Source organism: Notolepis coatsorum (genome assembly GCF_963971535.1).
Source record: "Notolepis coatsorum genome assembly, chromosome: 11".
NCBI classification, from domain to species: domain Eukaryota; kingdom Metazoa; phylum Chordata; class Actinopteri; order Aulopiformes; family Paralepididae; genus Notolepis; species Notolepis coatsorum.
The window spans coordinates 31,982,228-32,001,520 of record NC_140175.1 but is presented as its reverse complement, the minus strand read 5'-3'; the positions used below and the strand labels follow the sequence as shown (position 1 = coordinate 32,001,520).

General features: G+C 40.8%; 2 protein-coding genes across 2 annotated transcripts in view; both read left to right on the top strand.

Moving 5' to 3' along the window:
- The window catches only part of pstpip2 (proline-serine-threonine phosphatase interacting protein 2), a 38,389-nt gene extending 35,415 nt beyond the window's left edge, over positions 1–2,974 (top strand). Inside the window, exons 12-14 of the mRNA XM_084324503.1 lie at positions 1,290–1,374; positions 1,483–1,520; positions 2,515–2,974. Coding sequence (XP_084180629.1) covers positions 1,290–1,374; positions 1,483–1,520; positions 2,515–2,570 — 179 coding nt within the window. The 3' untranslated portion in view covers positions 2,571–2,974. The remainder of the gene's footprint in view (positions 1–1,289; positions 1,375–1,482; positions 1,521–2,514) is intronic.
- Positions 2,975–5,408: 2,434 nt separating this feature from the next.
- The window catches only part of wdr91 (WD repeat domain 91), a 28,143-nt gene continuing 14,258 nt past the window's right edge, over positions 5,409–19,293 (top strand). Inside the window, exons 1-6 of the mRNA XM_084325259.1 lie at positions 5,409–5,459; positions 7,307–7,443; positions 7,855–8,034; positions 11,081–11,288; positions 11,934–12,016; positions 12,537–12,646. Coding sequence (XP_084181385.1) covers positions 7,321–7,443; positions 7,855–8,034; positions 11,081–11,288; positions 11,934–12,016; positions 12,537–12,646 — 704 coding nt within the window. The 5' untranslated portion in view covers positions 5,409–5,459; positions 7,307–7,320. The remainder of the gene's footprint in view (positions 5,460–7,306; positions 7,444–7,854; positions 8,035–11,080; positions 11,289–11,933; positions 12,017–12,536; positions 12,647–19,293) is intronic.

Below are 19,293 nucleotides of genomic sequence, written 5' to 3'. Positions count from 1 at the left end.
CATATTATATATATTGTGCTCTGTGACTGGTTATTATATATATTGTACCCTGTGGTTGGTTACATATTATATATATTGTGCTCTGTGACTGGTTATTATATATATTGTACCCTGTGGTTGGTTACATATTATATATATTGTGCTCTGTGACTGGTTATTATATATATTGTACCCTGTGACTGGTTATTATATATATTGTACCCTGTGACTGGTTATTATATATATTGTACCCTGTGGTTGGTTATATATTATATATATTGTACCCTGTGGTTGGTTATATATTATATATATTGTGCTCTGTGACTGGTTATTATATATATTGTACCCTGTGGTTGGTTATATATTATATATATTGTACCCTGTGGTTGGTTATATATTATATATATTGTGCTCTGTGACTGGTTATTATATATATTGTACCCTGTGGTTGGTTACATATTATATATATTGTGCCCTGTGACTGGTTATTATATATATTGTACCCTGTGGTTGGTTATATATTATATATATTGTGCTCTGTGACTGGTTATTATATATATTGTACCCTGTGGTTGGTTACATATTATATATATTGTGCCCTGTGACTGGTTATTATATATATTGTACCCTGTGGTTGGTTACATATTATATATATTGTGCTCTGTGACTGGTTATTATATATATTGTACCCTGTGGTTGGTTACATATTATATATATTGTGCTCTGTGACTGGTTATTATATATATTGTACCCTGTGGTTGGTTACATATTATATATATTGTGCTCTGTGACTGGTTATTATATATATTGTACCCTGTGGTTGGTTATATATTATATATATTGTGCTCTGTGACTGGTTATTATATATATTGTACCCTGTGGTTGGTTATATATTATATATATTGTGCCCTGTGACTGGTTATTATATATATTGTACCCTGTGGTTGGTTACATATTATATATATTGTGCTCTGTGACTGGTTATTATATATATTGTACCCTGATGTTTGTTATGATATATATATTGTACCCTGTGGTTGGTTAATGGTTACATATTATATATAATATGTGGTTGGTTATATATTATATATATTGTGCCCTGTGGTTGGTTATATTATATTATATTGTACCCTGTGGTTGGTTATATATTATATATATTGTGCCCTGTGGTTAGTTACATATTATATATATTATTGTACCCTGTGGTTGGTTATATATTATATATACTGTGCCCTGTGGTTGGTTATATTATATATACGTATATTGTGCCCTGTGGTTGGTTATATATAGTATTGTTTTTCTTCCACAAGCTCCAGTCAACTATGATAACTTCTATACCGGACAGAAAGCTCCAGCTGTAGTCCTGCCCACTAGACAGCCTCCTCCAATCATCAGGTTAGGAACACATCCATCCATCCATCCACCATCTCACCTTATATAACAATTCTTATATGAATTATCATAACTTACCAGGCTTTCATTATTCCTTTTGTGAAATTGCAGAAGGGGACGGTTACCTGATCCAGCACCCAACAACAGAGGTACGTTTTATTGTCTTACATCTAACAATAATACAATATTACAGTATTTAAAAGAATGCCACTGTGCATGATTTGAAGACCTGTACTAGTTTTCCACTGTGTGTTAGAAAGAGAGCGTGAAGTAGCTGATAGAGTTGTACCCTTCCTGCTGTCTTGTTGTACAAAACTTGTAAATCGCGCTTTGGATAAAAGCGTCAGCAAATGACAAAATGTAAAATGTAAATGTAAATGAAGTGTGTAGGTACATTTCCCCGTCAACGATTCCCAATATGTATCGCAATCTTTTTCACTTTGCTTTTTTTCTATGGCAAACCAACCAACCAACTGGTAACAATGTAGCACTCCATCTTTAAATTACAAGCCTGAAAGAACAAAAGGAAATGGTTATTAAACATTTGATCTTATTAAACCTAAGGTATCGGCATCAGGAGTCAGAGCGGCTGTGGCGAAGGTTATGAATATGAACTAAGCGTGGATTGCGCAAGAATATATCACAATCTTCGCAATGCCCCCCTGAATGCATTATTGTGATGAGAGATCACCCTCCCCTAAAAGCAGAGTTAGTGAAACCATGGTGTGGTTACCAACTAGCCATGGCCAGGTTATGCCACTAGTGGGCCTACGGGAGAAGAAAGTGTTACGGGCCCCCCTATGCTTCAGGGGACAGACATAACTAAGGGGGTCTGGGGGCATGGTCCCACTGGTAAGACATTTACCCCCAAATTTGGTGACCTTGTACTTTAAACAGTATACTGGGGCCCCTTTCAAATCAAACCATGGGCACATATTCCAACTGAAATTGGTGAGATGATGCAAATAATCTACACACAAACCTGGGGCTCTCAGGGACTTTGTTGGCCCCTGATGGTCTGGTATGCCCGGACGGTAATCCAGGCATGCAACTAATTACTGGGACAGTTTTGCATCCATATTGTTTTTGAATTTATTCCTTGTCTCACCTTGCCCCACTGTGTGTTTTGCTCCTCTCTTGCAGAAGATACAATCTACTCAACAGTGCAGGACCCAGCGTACAGCATGATCCAATACTAACACACTGGAGCTATTAGCTGCTACAGCTATTATACTGTAGTAGTCGTGCATGTAGGTTATATGAAAGCCTTGGATGGTTTCCTGCTTGGTAGTATACTTGTCAGATTGCTTTCCAGATGGCCGATTACTTACCATGCCTGTACACCAGTACAACCAGGTGTTTGATTGTGTGGTATGGAGGATATACCAGTATAGCTGTAGCTTTGTTCTCTAAACAGTTTAGTGAGTGTCACTGTTGATTCGTCATCATTTTATTTTGTGTACAGCCAAAATCAGATGGCCTACAACGAAGAATTTTGCTCAATACACTGGAGGAAAGGGACATTCCTGAACATGGCCATCACAAATTCATAAAGGTTATATGGCCAATGTCACCAGATAGAGACTATTTATTGTACTGGAGAGGTTATATTTGACTTAAATATGTTAATATTTGTACAAAAGAATTTGTTGCATATGTGTGTATCTTCCTTTATACACAATAAAATATCTATTTTCTTTATTGTACCTTTATTGTCGCCGAGGGGACATTGTGTTGCAGACAGCACCGCGTGGTGAGGAATACGGTGAAAGATAATTGCCAAGGATAAATAAGATCACCATAAAAGGATTTTCTATGCATCACCATGTTAAACCTAACATATTTAAAAAAAGAAGAAACTGTTTTCTGGGTTTCCGTTCCTCTATGGGTATGTGAGAATGACTGACAGTCATCACTTGACTCACAACTAGGAACTACTGCCTAGGAACTAGGAACTACAGTACGCTCCCACACACACACACACACACACACACACAGTGTGTGAGTCTTGTGTAAGTCGCGTCTTAATCACCATGGTGTGTAAAAGGTGACAGAGCACATTACAGTTGTATTGCATCAAACGAAAACCGACGACTCCACCCTTAATAATAGAGCCTTGGTAGTGTGAACACAGAAGTAGATGAGACACACACACACACACACACACACACACACACACACACACACACACACACACACACACACACACACACACACACACACACACACACACACACACACACAATATGAAAGCAGTTTAACCACATGGAAAAGTCTTCAGACTGACTTCTCTAAAGGATAAGGCCGGTGTTATTTCTATTTCCCTTATTGTCAACATAGCCTATGAAAAGACCAAAACCAACAATGCATTTCTCCTAGTTACAAGTATGGTTCATCCAACCAACACCAGAGTATAGCTATACAGAAGTCTAGAACTGTATATATATAGAAAAAAGGGTTAAAACAAGTCACAGAGCTGTAGCGTTGCTTTGGTCAGCATAGTCCATTGTTGTGATGAACATGGGCATTGTACTTATATAATATATAAATTGGACTTTTGAAGAAGTCTTTATTCATCATGCAGTGACACACGTGCGATGGGCGGCACACACACATGCACACACCGCGCCCGGGGACCAATCCAAGTGCTCCTGTCCGTCTTCGCTAGGGAACGCGACAGCGTTAGCGATCTGTTGTGCATGTTTTTCCATTGGGTTTATCTTATTGGGAGGGGACTTATTATGTTCTTGACTTATTGTGATGTTTCTTCTTGACTTGTTTAAAGAAGACGTTTCCGGCCCATGGGGACATTAACGTGTGCTGTCGTGTGTTTGATTTGATTTAGTCAATAAGTACCTATTACCTTTCATCAGGGGTAGTCAATAAGAAGCTATTAATATATGTACCTACTATGTACCTTTCATCACGGGTGGTCAATAAGTACCTATTAATATGTACCTATAATGTACCTAGAGTCACATTCTCTCCAGTTTTTAGATACTTTTTTGTATTACATTTTTGTATTGAACTGTAGTACACGTTTTCTCCACTACATTTCAATTTAAATAAAACAGTGATGTACCAGTGATTTTTCACCACCCTCTGCAGTGCTTTCCAGTCCAAGGCAGAGCATACCAGACAGTGATGCAGTGATGACTATGCTTTCTATGGCACATCGGTAGAAGTTCACCAGCATCTGAGGAAACAGATGGGCTTTCCTCAGTCTCCTGAGGAAGAAGAGATGCTGGTGAGCTTTCTTGACCAGGGTCAAGGTGTTGAGGGTCCAAAAGACGTCCTCTGAGATGTGGACACCCTGGAATTTGAAGCTGGAGACACGCTCAACCTCCGTCCCGTTGATACGGATGTGGGGGGGAGGGGGGGGGGCTGCTTTGGTCTTTCTGAAGTTCCTTGGTTTTCTTGGTGTTGAGGGCCAGGTTGTTGTCGGCCCTCCAATCAGGAGAGAGAACCCTAGATATATATATTTTTTTAAACTTATTTTAAGAAGTAAGTATTATTTCCAAGGCAAATTTCTGCTTGGATAAAGTGGGAACAGAATACCAGAACATTTATTTTATGTTTACTGCAGGGCGGAGAGACTGGGAGACCCATGTTACTGACTAGACACTCTATATCAGTGATGGCTGTCGGAATATAGAGCTATTATCTTAAGATGTAGACCACTTATTTTTAACAAAAGAATACCACCTTTAAAGTACCACCTGCACAGACTGGTATAAATCTTGCCATTTAATTAGCATATTTATGATGAATTGAAAATGGGGGACCCTGATGTAAACAAGACGAAAGTCTTTCTCTGGTCTGCATCCCCTTAACAATTGTATGTATTGAGCTGTACTGTACTGTACCCATTCTGCAATCTGTTAATAAAGTTTTCAATCAATCAATCAAAGCCCTCCAAAAAAATCCATTATTCTTTCTATATTACTCCCATAATTGCCTACCAAGGCCTCTAGGGGGCTCTCCTTCACAACAACAAGACTCTACTTTACGTCACCTGGCTCATATCACATGACAGACTCGAGGAAAAGAAAACAGGGAAGTGTGTGTGTTCTGTTAATTGTCGACTGGTAAGTTGATTATTTGAATAGCACTAGTATAATTATTTACGCACAAACGATTAGATGCATGCTATGAAAAATATGATAATTTTGAGGTCACAGGAAGAAGAATTCTCATCCCAGCAGCAGAGCCCGTTAGTCCAGGACAGTGTAACGTTAACCTAGCTTAATGGCTCGTTAGTTTAAGCAGTTTACCAGTTGCTCTCTCAGCAAGTTTGTGTTAAGAAGAGACTTTTAGGAATAGGATGTTGTCCATTGTAAACGTACTTGACTCAATGAGCAATCGTTGGTAACGTTGTAGCTCAAATAACGGTAACGTTACGTTACGTTAGATCACTATGAATTGAAAATGGGGGACCCTGATGTAAACAAGACAAACGTCTTTCTCTGGTCTGCATCCTCTTAGCAGTTGTGTGTGTATTGAGCCGTACTGTACTGTACCCATTCTGCAATCTGTTCATCTGTCATTCATTCATTCATTCATTCGCGTTGATTGATTGAAAACTGTATTAACAGATTGCAGAATGTGTACAAATTACAATACAGTACAGCTCAATACATACAACTGCTAAGAGGATGAAGACCAGAAAAATACTTTCGTCTTGTTTACATCAGGGTCCTCCATTTTCAATTCATCAATTCGTTAGCTAACGTTTTGATTGAAATTGATTGAAAACTTTAATTAACAGATTGCAGAATGGGTACAATACAGTACGGCTCAATACATACAATTGTTTTTTTTTTTTATCCACTTTTTCTCCCATTTTCTATATTTTCTCCCATCCCAATTTCGTATCATCCAATTCAACCCTCCCCTGTCACGAACGCTGTTTCTTGCCTACCACAAGCCGGCTGCAATGTGGACTAAGTCATACATAGCACAAGTCCCCTCCGGTACTTGAGTTAACAGCAGTCGCATCTTTTCACCTGTGCAGCTCGATCTCTCAGTGGCGAGGAGTAACGTGTGGGAGGCTCACGCTGCCCCCGACACTTCCTGATTCCACTGCGCAGGCGCACCAACCGACCTGTAGGAGTCGCTGACCACAACGCCCGATCCCCACCCATCAGTTTCCCACCCCCTAATACGGCCAATGTGTATTAGTATGAACGACCAGCTAAACTGAAAGCAATGTGGAGCGCTGGGCTCGAACAGGCGAGCCCAGCATCTCCGCATTCGTGGCGAGCGCCTTGCCCACTACGCCACGTAGCCGCCCCTAATACACACAATTGTTAAGGGGATGCAATGCAGACCAGATAAAGACTTCCGTCTTGCTTACATCAGGGTCCCCTTTTCAATTCATAATGTGTTAGTTAGTGGGTTACGTTAGAGATCATGCACCACCAGCCTGTGTCTAGACTCTAGTCCACACAATTGCACAAGAAAAGCATTGTATATTTTGGTAGGTTTGGTATCAAAACGAATAAGCTACTTGATTTGGTCCAGTTTGGGCCTAATAATGTCCTGTTTAGTTCAAGGTTTAAGGGGATTGATTGATTGATTCCCACAGGAGCTGGGTTACCCCCATAGCCCCTGGATGCACCGTTCACTTGTCCAACCCTGTTGGCGTGCATCACGGTCACGAAAGGGGCTAGGTTACCCATGGTCAATTAAACAGTATGACCTAATGTAACGTAAGTATTCACTTTGCTATGAGACGAGCGATCTCAGATCTAACACCTGATGAACACAATCTTCTACTGAGGTTTGGGATACTGGATTACTGGCCATTAAGGCTCATTTTACAAAACCTTTTTTAATATTTTTATTCTGGACCTTGACCCAGTCTCTGAAAAGCACTCTTTTACAGCTAGATTTCTTATGCCTCTCTTATGCCCCCCCCTTGTTTTCCCAAAAGGGGAAGAGGGCACCATGGGGTCTGCTGTGGAGCGGACAGACGAACATGTCAGAGAATATCTGACCTATCGTGGCTTCACCAGCACCCTCAAACATCTGGACAACGAGATCAAGGCCGACAAGGAGAAAGGATTTAGGGTATATAAGACTTTTAAGGGCTTTTAAAGGGGGGGTTAGTTGGTAACACTACCAGTGAAATTGGTCTAAGGTGGGGGATGGGTGAGTTGGTGTTGGAGGGGGGGGTGGTGATGATGATGAGGATGATGATGATAATAATGATAATTCTGTATCTCACAACACACAACCACATTTAGGAGGAAACAAATGCCATTGACCATATTCACAGGGTGGAAAGGAATCCCATCCCGAGTGTGACATAAGAGCAAAATGGCTGCTGTGTGAATATGGTCAATTGGAACCCTCTCTGAGAAGGAACTATTGAGGAGGAAAAAACTGCATCTCAGTCAGGAAGTTTGAAGAAAGTTTCCATGTGTAAATGTAGGATATTTACATCCCTCCCTCCCTCCCTCCCTCCCTCTATTTCTCCAGGTGGACAAGATCATCGATCAGTTACTTCAGTTCATCCAGAGTTTTGACCTGCTTGGGTTGAAAGACTATTGGAGCTATTTGGACCGAAGGCTCTTCTGCAGACTGGAGGACGTGTACAGGTCCACCGTCAACAAGCTGAGGACCAGCCTCTACCGTTACTACGTGGTCAACACCGTTCAGGTGGAGAGAGTTCACACAATAAATCATATAGACACACGTAGAATAGAAGAAGAAGAAGAAGAAGTCTTTAATTGTCATGCAGATTAACATGCGAGATGGGTGACACTAGGGCTGACCCCTATTAGTCGATTAGTGGTTCCCAAAGTCGGGGTCGCGACCCAAAGGTGGGCCGCGAGCAGCCACGGATGGGCCGCGAGATGATTAAAAAAAAAAAAAAAAAAAAAACATTTTTTTAATTTTTTTTATTTTTTATTTTTTATTTTTTTATTTAATTTTTTTTGTCAGGCCACTGAACTTAGAAGCAGGCCAGGACAGTGTTTCTAGTTGTATTCTAAAATTCTATTCTATTGTATTCTAAAATGTGACTATATGGTTTTATATTAACACTTTGACTGCCAGGGGGCGTCTTTAGACGTCTTTGCTGGCCATGCTAAAGTTGCCGGGGGACGCTGTAAGTCGTCTTTATATCAATATTTCAAAAATCTGCGATCGGATTCATAATGTCCCTCCGCTGGCCTGAGATTCACCAGCAGTACCCACTGAGCTCTCTGGCGGTTCAGGAGCGCCATCTGGTGGCCGATCGGCGCAAGCGCTTAACAGGAAGCGCAGTAGAGGTTGTGCTAGATGTCCGTATTGCTTCCGGCCACTCGGGATAGGTTCCGGCACTCTAGCTCGTCACTCTACATAGCGATCGATTGCCAATAACTCGATAAACAACATGATTTGGACGTATATACCATTATACAAGCTGGAGATGGACCGGGTAATAATATATCCCATAATGATAAAATTTCTACTCGACGATGATCGCCCAACGGCGCGCGGAGACTGGGGTGAGTTTCAGCGTGTAACGTTACCGTCTTCGATAATAACTGATATTATCAACATTTGACCCACATTAGATGATTGGTATAATAATTTAGGACCTGCTCCGAGGTCACCATTTGGCACACATGCGAACCATGCATACAATGCGTATCTGCGATTAACCCATCCCGTCGTCCTTCCCCCCCAAGGGCAGCCGGGAGCAGACAGGCGCCACGTGAGCCGCGCCAGGGGACCAATCCAAGTGCTCCTGTCCGTCTTCGTCAAGGACGCCACAGCGTTAGCGATCTTGTTGTTGTGCATGTTTTTCCATTGGGTTTATCTTATCGGGGGGGGAAACCCTTGCGAGCACGGGGAGAACATGCAAACTCCACACAGAAAGGCCTGGGAGATACCCCACCTGGGTAACTGGCATCATGGAAACCTGGTCCCCAAGCGGGATTCGAACCCTGGACCTTCTTGCTGTGAGGCGACAGTGTTAACCACTACACCACCGTGCCGCATAACGCTGCCCACGGAATTATAAACGCCCCCTCGCCCATCCGGTCAACATCAGATGACGTGTAGTAACTTCTAGAAGTACGTCTAGTTGGAATTTTTTATATCGCGCTGATTGCCATCAAACTGTATTTCATCATCAATATAATGCATTTGGGGCTATATATCACGTTCTGGAGAAAGCTGCAGAAAGAGATGAAAACATACTTATACATTAGACCATACTTTACTATGAATATGTGAATGAAAAAGTTTAACGTTGCTACACAATGAACAATACATATAGGACTTTGAATGGGCCCTAATAATGGCAATGTAGCAATAGAATTTAAAAAGTTATAGCCCTGCAAAGAAGGGGACTTTCTCCATAGACAAATAGCGCTGGCAATCTATGGTATATCATTAATTTAACCTTAGGCAACCAAAGTGTTAACTTAATAAATAAACAAAAACGAAAAATCTACTTATTTCAACGAACATTTCAAACTAAATAACAGATTATGCACATAAAACGCTGAAAACAACCGAAGCAACAATAGTATTTGAATGAGGCTATTATTATTATCATTATTATTTTGCAACAAGTTAGCCCTCTCATAAATAGCACATATAAATGAATAACTAACTTGAACTAACTTAATAGGATTGAAGTGATATTTGGCTTAAAAAATCGGTCACATGAAAAAAAAAAAAAAGCAGCCAGACGATGTGCATTGGGCCGCGGCTCTCTGACGCCTTATTTTCTGGGCCCCGGCCTGAAAAGTTTGGGAACCCCCATTAGTCTTCTAATCGGTCCAAAGGAGCCGTAGTCGACTGCCAACCTCTTAGTCGAATCCAAACAAATATATATAATTTTCTTAAATTTTTTTATCATTCTTTCCAAAAGAAAAGAGGCCTAGAAGCGTGGCTAACGCTAATGGCACGCATACCAGAGGCTAACTGCCTACAAAAACAGGCACAGAGGCACTGAAAGAGGATTTTACCCATCTAATGAACACACTAGACTAAACAAATATCAAGATGTATCCATCAGTGGACCAATTGCATGCTTTTGCAGAGGACAAGAAGCCTTCAGTCGACTCCTTCAGACATTAAGCACCCCCACAGCCCAAATGGAATGATAAAAAAATAATTATAATAATTATTATTATTTTTTTAAGTTGACTATTGTTGCACGGGGGCGATATGGAGAAAGACAAAATAATAATATCACCATATTCAGAAGCCCTTTTTTCAATATTGATATATACTGTATCATGATATCTAGTACTTAGGTATGGAAAGTCACATGTCAGATAATCCAATTGATGTTTGTCATATTGATCCTGCATGGTAATGGGAGGTGTGATACGGTACTCTAATGAATGTACCTGATGTTCTCAAACATTGTGAGAAATCCGACATACTATTTGCTTTTTAGCATTGATTTAGACAGCAAAACAATTCTCAATATAAAGAAAATCCACGATACAATATCACAGTTGGTATTCAATATATTGCCCACCCCTAATAGTATGTGTTCAACAACATTCAGGTGAAAATACTTTACGAAATATATAGTAGGTAGTCGACACCATTCATGTCAATATATTATGGTGGATAGTTTGTGGCCAAACGCTACGGTTAAGGTTTAGGTTAAAGAGAGAAAATAAATACTGGTATAGCATGTTAAATACTATATAATTTGACTTATCTATACTGTTATGGTCTCCCTTGTTTCCAGAGAGCAAACCTGGAGAAGACCCAGGAGTTCTTCCAGAGGCAGGCATTGGAGCTGCAGGGCATGGCTGAGTGGCGGGATTGGTTCATCCTGCCCTTCATCCCCTCCCCCGAGCAGAACCCCGCCTTCTCGCAGTATTTCTCCCGCCAGTGGTCCGACACCTTCCTGGTCTCCCTCCACAACTTCCTCAGCGTGCTCTTCCAATGTATGCATATCCTTTTAATGTTAAACATAATCACGTTGAGCCTGTCGTAGACATGGGTTAAGCTTATACCATAGTTGTAGACTTTTCCCTCAATTAGGCTAATCCATGTCTTCGAAACTGGCTGTGTTCATAATTCCCGAATTTCCCCCAAGGGGATCAATAAAGGAATATCTTGTTTAAATTCTCACTTGTACTACAAATACAGGTAATGAAGGTGACCGTCATTTGCTGAAAAATAACATTTTTGGAGACTCATCATCCAACCAGAGATGCCCGTCATCGTTCAGTTTGTTGGTGTTTGTGTTGTTGATTGTTGTGGGGGGTGGCAGTGGCTCAGGAGGTAGAGCGGTCATCTGTGTAACCTGAAGGTTCCCAGTTCCATCCTGGCTGCTCCCAGCAGCATGTTGCTGTAGTGTCCTTGAGCAAGACACTGAGCCCCCAACCGGTCCTGGCGATGTGTTGTTGTTGTTGTGCATGTGAATATGAGGCGTAAGTTGTAAATCACTTAGTGGTTGGAATACTAGAAGAGCAGTCCATTTTTAGCATTTATGACCAGTTACTACTTATTTTAGTACTTGGGAGAGTTGTTGACTCGTAGTTGACGTGTTGCCGTCTAGTGTCTTCTTGTGTTGCTCCTTAATGGCCCGTCACCCCAGCCCGTCCTGATGAGCTTCGACACTGAGGTTCAGAACACCACCAGCCTGACTGAAGAAAACGAACAACTACGACATCTGGTAAGTCTGGTATAATAAGACGATGTATAGACATTTCTTTCCAATACATATTTACGTAGCTTACCGTACTTTTCGCACTATAAGCCGCACCTGACTATAAGCCGCAGCAGCTAAATTGAATGATGTGTACATATATAAGCCGCACTGGACTATAAGCCGCAGGTGTTTTAATGTTTAATTACCATATGTAATTAGCATTGGGACACAATACTGTCGGACAAATAACAAGAATTAACTCATTTACAAGTTGTATTAAGTTTAGAAAATAAGGTAACAGATAAATAACATTTCAATGCAGTCAAAAAAGCTATATTTAGATTTTTACATTTTCGGGTTTGGTCACGTCGAGTCACATATAAGCCGCACCGTTATATAAGCCGCAGGGTCGAAAAATGGGGGAAAAAGCCGCGGCTTATAGTCCGAAAAGTACGGTAATTTATTAAATGTTCCGTTTGATCATATCGGTTTTTTATCGATTAACCTTATTCACATTTCCTCTCTCCTCTCCCTTCCGACGCAGCTCTTTGCTCTGCAGAGTGAGGCGCGAGGCCAGAAGGAAGGAGTGGAGTTAGTTCATCACAAGCTTCCCGCCTACGTGCAGAACATGGACCGCCTGGGAGACACTGAGCTGTGAGGAACCTCTAGCAAAACTGCCAAATCCTTGTACCGTGACGGACCACTCAATCCTCTTTACATTGAGTGGTCCGGGACTATTTTTAACCTCCCATTAATTCAGTTCTCACCTCCTGGACCTAAATCGTGTTGCTAAGAAATTTTAACCCAAACTCTGTTTACGCCGGTAGTATTTATAGACGACGCCATTTGGTCATTGCAGTCGTCCATTTTCAGCCATGTTAGCTCGACAATCCTGCCCCGTGGCTGTTGTTAAAGTAGCATTGTGATTTTTTTAAACGGATAATAGGAATGTTATGGGGGATATTGTTAATTAATTGCAGTCGAGATTTGTTGGCCCTAAAGAATTGTCCTATTTCACGATTGGGTTATGTAAACGGAATGCATATTACTGTGCTGTCGCAGTGAAGGGGGTACATTCTACTTGCCCTTAATTGAAAACAAGAATGTATTGAATGTCGGTTAGCAAGTACATTTCTAAATTATAAAAAGAAAAACTTTAAAGTGACCACACATTTGCTAAAAGTAGCAAAGTGTCAATTAATTTAGACTAGTTAACCTCCTTCCACGAGATGTTCTGTTTACATAGCAACACAGTCGCTGAATGTGGTCCTAAAACCACAACCTGTCTGAACTCTATCTGTGCTTCTGGCCACTGCTAGTCGCTGTTAAAGAAGATTCCTTCTCTCTCTATCTCTCTCTCTCTCCCCCTGTATGTCTAAATCTGTGTGTTTGTGTTTCTCTCTCTCTCTTATCCTTATCTTTCTCTCTCATTGTTGTACTGTCCTACTGACTAGCCCCTGGCACCACAAGTCTATAAAAAACACATACTAGTAATATGACTAACTGATGGGCTGTTTGGCTAACTGATTGCCTGTTTGATGAGCTAGCTGTCTGGCTGACTGATTGACTGCCTGGCTGGCTGGCTGAGTCACTGACTGACTGGTGGACCTACTTACTGACTGACTGACTGGCTGGTTGGCTTGGCTGGCTTATCGATCAACTACATTATAGCAGTTTCCAATAGATTAATGAATAGGCATTAATTATGAGATTATTATGAAGTCGTTCTTAAGTTAAGGGGGAATACCACCCACATAAAAAAATAAATAATAATAATAATTCGAAGGAAAGTTCAGTCGACATTAAGAACATGAGCTACTCTCTACAAAAGCCCAAACCTGTGAAGTCATCGGGGATAACGTCGGGAGCTGCTCCGTAGGAGAGACTTGATTTTGTGGATCCACGGTTCTGTTCGAGTGCTCTCGGTTCTGAAACAGAAAATGTGCCCATAGACACGGAACATTCCTCTCGGTGCGTTCCGTGTCACTTTTGCCATCGTCGCCAATTCACCTTACACCTGATGACGTCACAAATTTGGGTCTTTTTTGGATTTTATGAGATTTGTTTATGTTCGCTAATGTTTTTGTATTATGAATAATATAACATGTATGAATTCTTAAATTGGGTAGTGTTCCCCTTTTAAGATATTAAGTTATTCAGGTCGAGACAGCAATTGGCCAGAGCAAAATCGTGTTGCTAATCAGTATACTATTAACCATAAAATTTTATTCCTGGCTAGAATATTTTTATATTTTTTAGTTTTAGTATTATATTTTTAGTTCATTGTATATTTGATCAGAAAGCCTTGGGGGCTATTGGAGCCTTGCTGCGTCCAATGGCATCATCTTCCCTATAGATGAATGGCTGCGCTTGCTGTTTTTATACTGAATACTGTCATACTTCAGAGCGCATCATCCGTAGGATTAGTGTAAACAGAAAGGCCTCCTCTTTGTGTACAATGAGCATCTCCATTGATGCACCTAAAATCGGAAGAGAAAAAAAAAGGCAATTCCAACACACGCACACAATATCACCTCTGTATTGATTTATTGAAAAGTCTGCGTTTCAGTCACAAGGACTGAAGGACGGGATGTCTTGAGCAACGTGGGTGTGATGACCGAACTTGACTTTAGGATAAATCAACGCAGAGGTGATATTGTGTGGGAATTGACTTTTCTTTCTTTGGTTTGGGATCTGCAGGGAGGATTGATTCCCTGCACTACAGGAGAGACCAAGCAAGTGGCGTGCGGGTGCATGTTGCCTTCTATTCACCTAAATTGGCTGCCATAGAACTTTGACAATGTTGTCTGGGAAACGAGCACAGTGTTGTGTGGAAGGTGTAGGAGATTCAGAACCTGGCTTGCAGTACAGCTGGAACTGTAAACGTTGAGCCACATGTTGCTGGTTCCCGGGCTGTACTGTATATGTACCTCTGCGCTTTGCTCGCTTCATATCACAGCCGGGCAAGTTAACATAGACTGCAATGAACTTTAGATCTCCCATGGGATTTTATTTTACTCTCTCTGAAGCATTTTATATTACCTAAACACTAAACCCAGGCCACTTTATTTGTCAAACACTAGAATGGAATTGTTGAAATCCAACTTCTCAAAATTTCAATAGAGTGTCTGTTTACAAGGGGTTGACATCTTGATTAGAATGTGAAATTAGTTATTTTCACTCCCAAGTCGCATTCGATACATCACGGCAACACCCAGTGAAAAGGTTGACTCTCTATTGACCTTTTGGACCAAGTGTTTGACAATTAAGTGGCCCAGATTTTATGTTTAGGTATTATAAAATGCTTCTGACTAAGTAAAATAAAATGACATGACATAACGTCGCCCCGGGAGAAAAGTAAATTTCAGTCTTATGTTCATTTGCCCAACTGTGTTTATGAAGCAAGCAAAGCGTAGCATATATATATATACAGCGGGGAACCGGCAAAGCCAAATGATGCCTTTGCTGTGATAAGCCAGCATCCTCCTGGGTCGTGTGCACTGTACCGATGCTTATTTGTAGAACAACATTATTCCACGAAAACGGGCCATTGAATAACAATGATCTCAATTGACCTACCGCAAGCCCTGCCCTCTTTTCTTGACCCCCCCCCCCCCCCCCCCCAGGGAAGCAACAGTCGCGATTGGAGGATCAAGAAAAGAGGGCAGGGCTTGCAATAGGTCCATTGAAATCATTGTTATTCAATCAATGGCCCGTTTTCGTGGAATAATGTTCTACAAATAAGCATCGGTACAGTGCCCATTCTGTTCTGTGGTGTTAGCCATATATGGGATAGATAATAATGTTTATAGAAGATCTTTGCTGTAACCTCTTTGGTTGACGTAGATCTGTATTTCTTTGTCATTTTGCTGTTCGATGATGGTTTTCAATTAATTTGCTGTTGGTGGTTTTTGGTTTTAAGATGATTTTATTCTGGTTTTAAATGTTTTGAGTGTGCAGCAGGTAAATAGCACTAGAAAAATCAAGGTAGCCTACAGGAATTCTGAGGACATGACTTCCTGCTGAATAGAAGTACGGAGCAGAATAGTTTGAATGGAACATGAAGGGATAGAGGGAGGGAGGGGGAGAGGAGGATGGATGGGAAGTAGTGAGTAGTAAAGTAGTGAAGAGGATGGGAATATAAAGGAGAAGAGGAAATGGAGAGAAGAGGGAAAGAGGAGATTGATCTGAAACAAAAGTGTTAAAACCGATGACTGGGTTTATCGTTGGAGAGCAACGCCACTTTCAGATGATCGTATATTGAATTTTAAACAGAATTTAGCCAAAGATCAAGTATTTAGTCTACGTCCTCCATTACGGCAAACGCACTTTGAAAAGCAACTAATGTTAATGATAAATTATTTATACTGTTTTAACCCATGTTTGATGTTGTTATTCTATGAGATTTGGAAGTTGATTAATAAACAATTCACCTGATGAATTGTCATCTTTACCCTTTTTTTCAGTCAGATGTCCAGGGTTTGCTCGGCTTTTAGAAAGGCCTACAGTAGGCCTACCTTGCTGGTAGATACCTCCATGGTGCCTGTCCCCCTCTGGAAGAATCTTCTCTATGGCTGCAGCCTCTGGTGAAAGTCTAAGATTTTCCATAGAACCTATGGTTCTCCGAGATAGTACACACAGTTGCGGTACATAGATTTAATATAGAATAGACATGGTCACCATTGGTTGTTCAACCTGGTTTTACATCGCTGTTTTTAACTGATGTTTCAAGGAGAGATTACATCTGTGCAACTGCGTTACGATCTTGCATAATTGTGAGTTTCAGTGTTTTGCATAGTAAAAAATATTGCAGGTAATCTTAATTTTTGCCAGGGGCTACAGCTATAGAGAAAATACTTGTGGACTTTTTTCTTGGTGGGGAGAGAAGACCTATTTACTGTCAAACCAATACGTTGAGTTAGCCCAGGGGTTCCCAAACTTTTCAGGCCACGACCCCCAAATAACGGTGTCAGAGAGCCGCGACCCCCACTATTATAGGAGGTAAAAATAAAATAAAATTATTTTACTTTTTTATAAATGGAACTGTATGGTTGAAACATGCAAACGTTCAAACGCACACACACTAATAAGCATTGGAGGCTTTTAACCAGGACCGGACTGGGGAAATCATTCAGGCCAGGAAATATAGTGCAAAATATAGCCCCAGTCAGGCTTTTTAAGCGGGGGGTCCCCCACCAGGAATTTTTTTGTTACAAAGACTTCATTTCCTGCATTCTGGTGCAGGCATTTTTTAATTTGTACCCTGCCAGTGTTTGTGATGGCATCACAAATTATTGTTAAAAAACAGGCTAGCATAAATGTATGATTAGCAACAACACTGATTTTGATGGATTTTCAGTTTTTTTGTAATGTCTGATTGAAAAAAATATAATCTTTTATTCAACTTCAGCCCTGATCATAACACCACATATTCATTTTATAATTCTAACCCTTTAAATACCAGTGTGTGTGTGGTGGCATATATTTGCAATATATCAAATGCAAAGTAGATTTTTCTGGGGGGATTATTACAGGCATCAATGTGTCAATGATTAGCAACAACAGTTTTTTGTAAGGGTCCCGCCTCCACCAATCACATGCGGCTCCCTTTGTGTTTGTGTGAGAGCAAGAGAGAGAGAGAGATAGTTCTCCAACTTGTGTGAGTTGCAGTGATCTCCTGGTTGTTCCCCACCTAGGTTATCTAACTATTGCGCTGCTGCAACTAGAAACACTGGCCTGGTCTGCTTCAGTTCAGTTGCCTGACTGCATAAAAAAATATTTTTTTTTTCTCTTTTATTTACTTTTTTAAATCTGGCTTTTTAGGTCCCAGTCCCATCATTTGAAGAACATTGCACATAATGACGATACCTGTGTTTATTGAGGACCTTTGTCAGTTGTGATTCTATCTATCTATTCTGCAGTGTTAATTTGAAGACGTATCCAAGCAAGGGTTGATTGATCGCAGGTTTGGATAGTCCTGTCTACCATACAGATTTGGGGTAGATCAGATCTACTCTATGGGGTAGAATAGATGATAGCTATGGGGTAGATTGGTGGGGAGGTTTTTTGAAAGTTCTCTTAACTAAATGATTTTCTCTTCTTCTTGATATTATTTTATTCAATGTTTTAACAGATACAAACAAAGCAGACAGGACAGACAAAAAATATTTTAACAAACATTTTTTAAGTCCCTTGACACTCTTATTATGCCTTTCATTTGGGGATATAAAACACTGTATTTCCAAAAATCACCTGTGCAAGCCTACAAATATGGGAGGCCTTGCCTTACCCATGTTTCAACACTACTACTGGGCAGCCAATGCAAGAGCTCTGCTCTACTGGCAGGACTCATACCCTGGTGAGACCACCACTACCACCCCTGCATGGCTGGCCATAGAACAGAATGCTAGTAGTATCTCTCTCCCAGCACTTCTCTTTGCAACAAAAAGATCCCTTGGGGCCGCTATAAGAGACAACTTTATGATAAAGAACTCGTTGAAAATATGCTACCAGATCAGAAAGGTCTTTAAATGACCAGAGACGTCGGTCTGTACGCCCATCTGTCATAACCATGCTTTCCCCCCTTCACAATCAGACCACATTTCTTTCAAATGGAAGGAAAAAGGAATAGTCTCTATAGAAAACCTTTACATAGATGGTCATTTTGCCTCATTTTCCCAACTCCAACATAAATATGAGCTCCCCCCCACTAATTTCTTTCGGTATTTACAAATTAGGAACTATGTTCATTTAAATATTCCAAATTTTGAAACGTATACACCAATTGCTGTGATATATTCCCTCATGACTACAGAGCCCAATACCAAAGGCCTGATATCCAAGTTTGTAGACTCATTTACAGAACACTATATTCCATCCACACAATGCTTGAGGAGGACCTGGGAGAGAGATATCCAGGTGGACATTCCAATAGACACCTGGGATGAGGGCCTCCGCAGTATCCACTCTTGTTCTATTAATCAGTTAATTCAATTTAAGGTGATGCATAGACTTCATTATTCTTGTACAAGATTGCACTCAATATACCCCTCAGTCTCACCACTCTGTACCAGATGTAAATCTGCTGAGGGCTCACTGGGTCACCTCTTCTGGTTTTGCCCGAAGCTTCATAGGTTCTGGAGTGAGGTGTTCCAATGCTACTCAAACATCTACACCCATGACTTTCCCCCAGACCCAATAGTGGCTATCTTTGGCTGGTCACATAATATGACAACACTCAATTACTCTGAGATACAGACTATACAGTATGGCATGGTAATTGCAAAGAAATGCATTTTAAT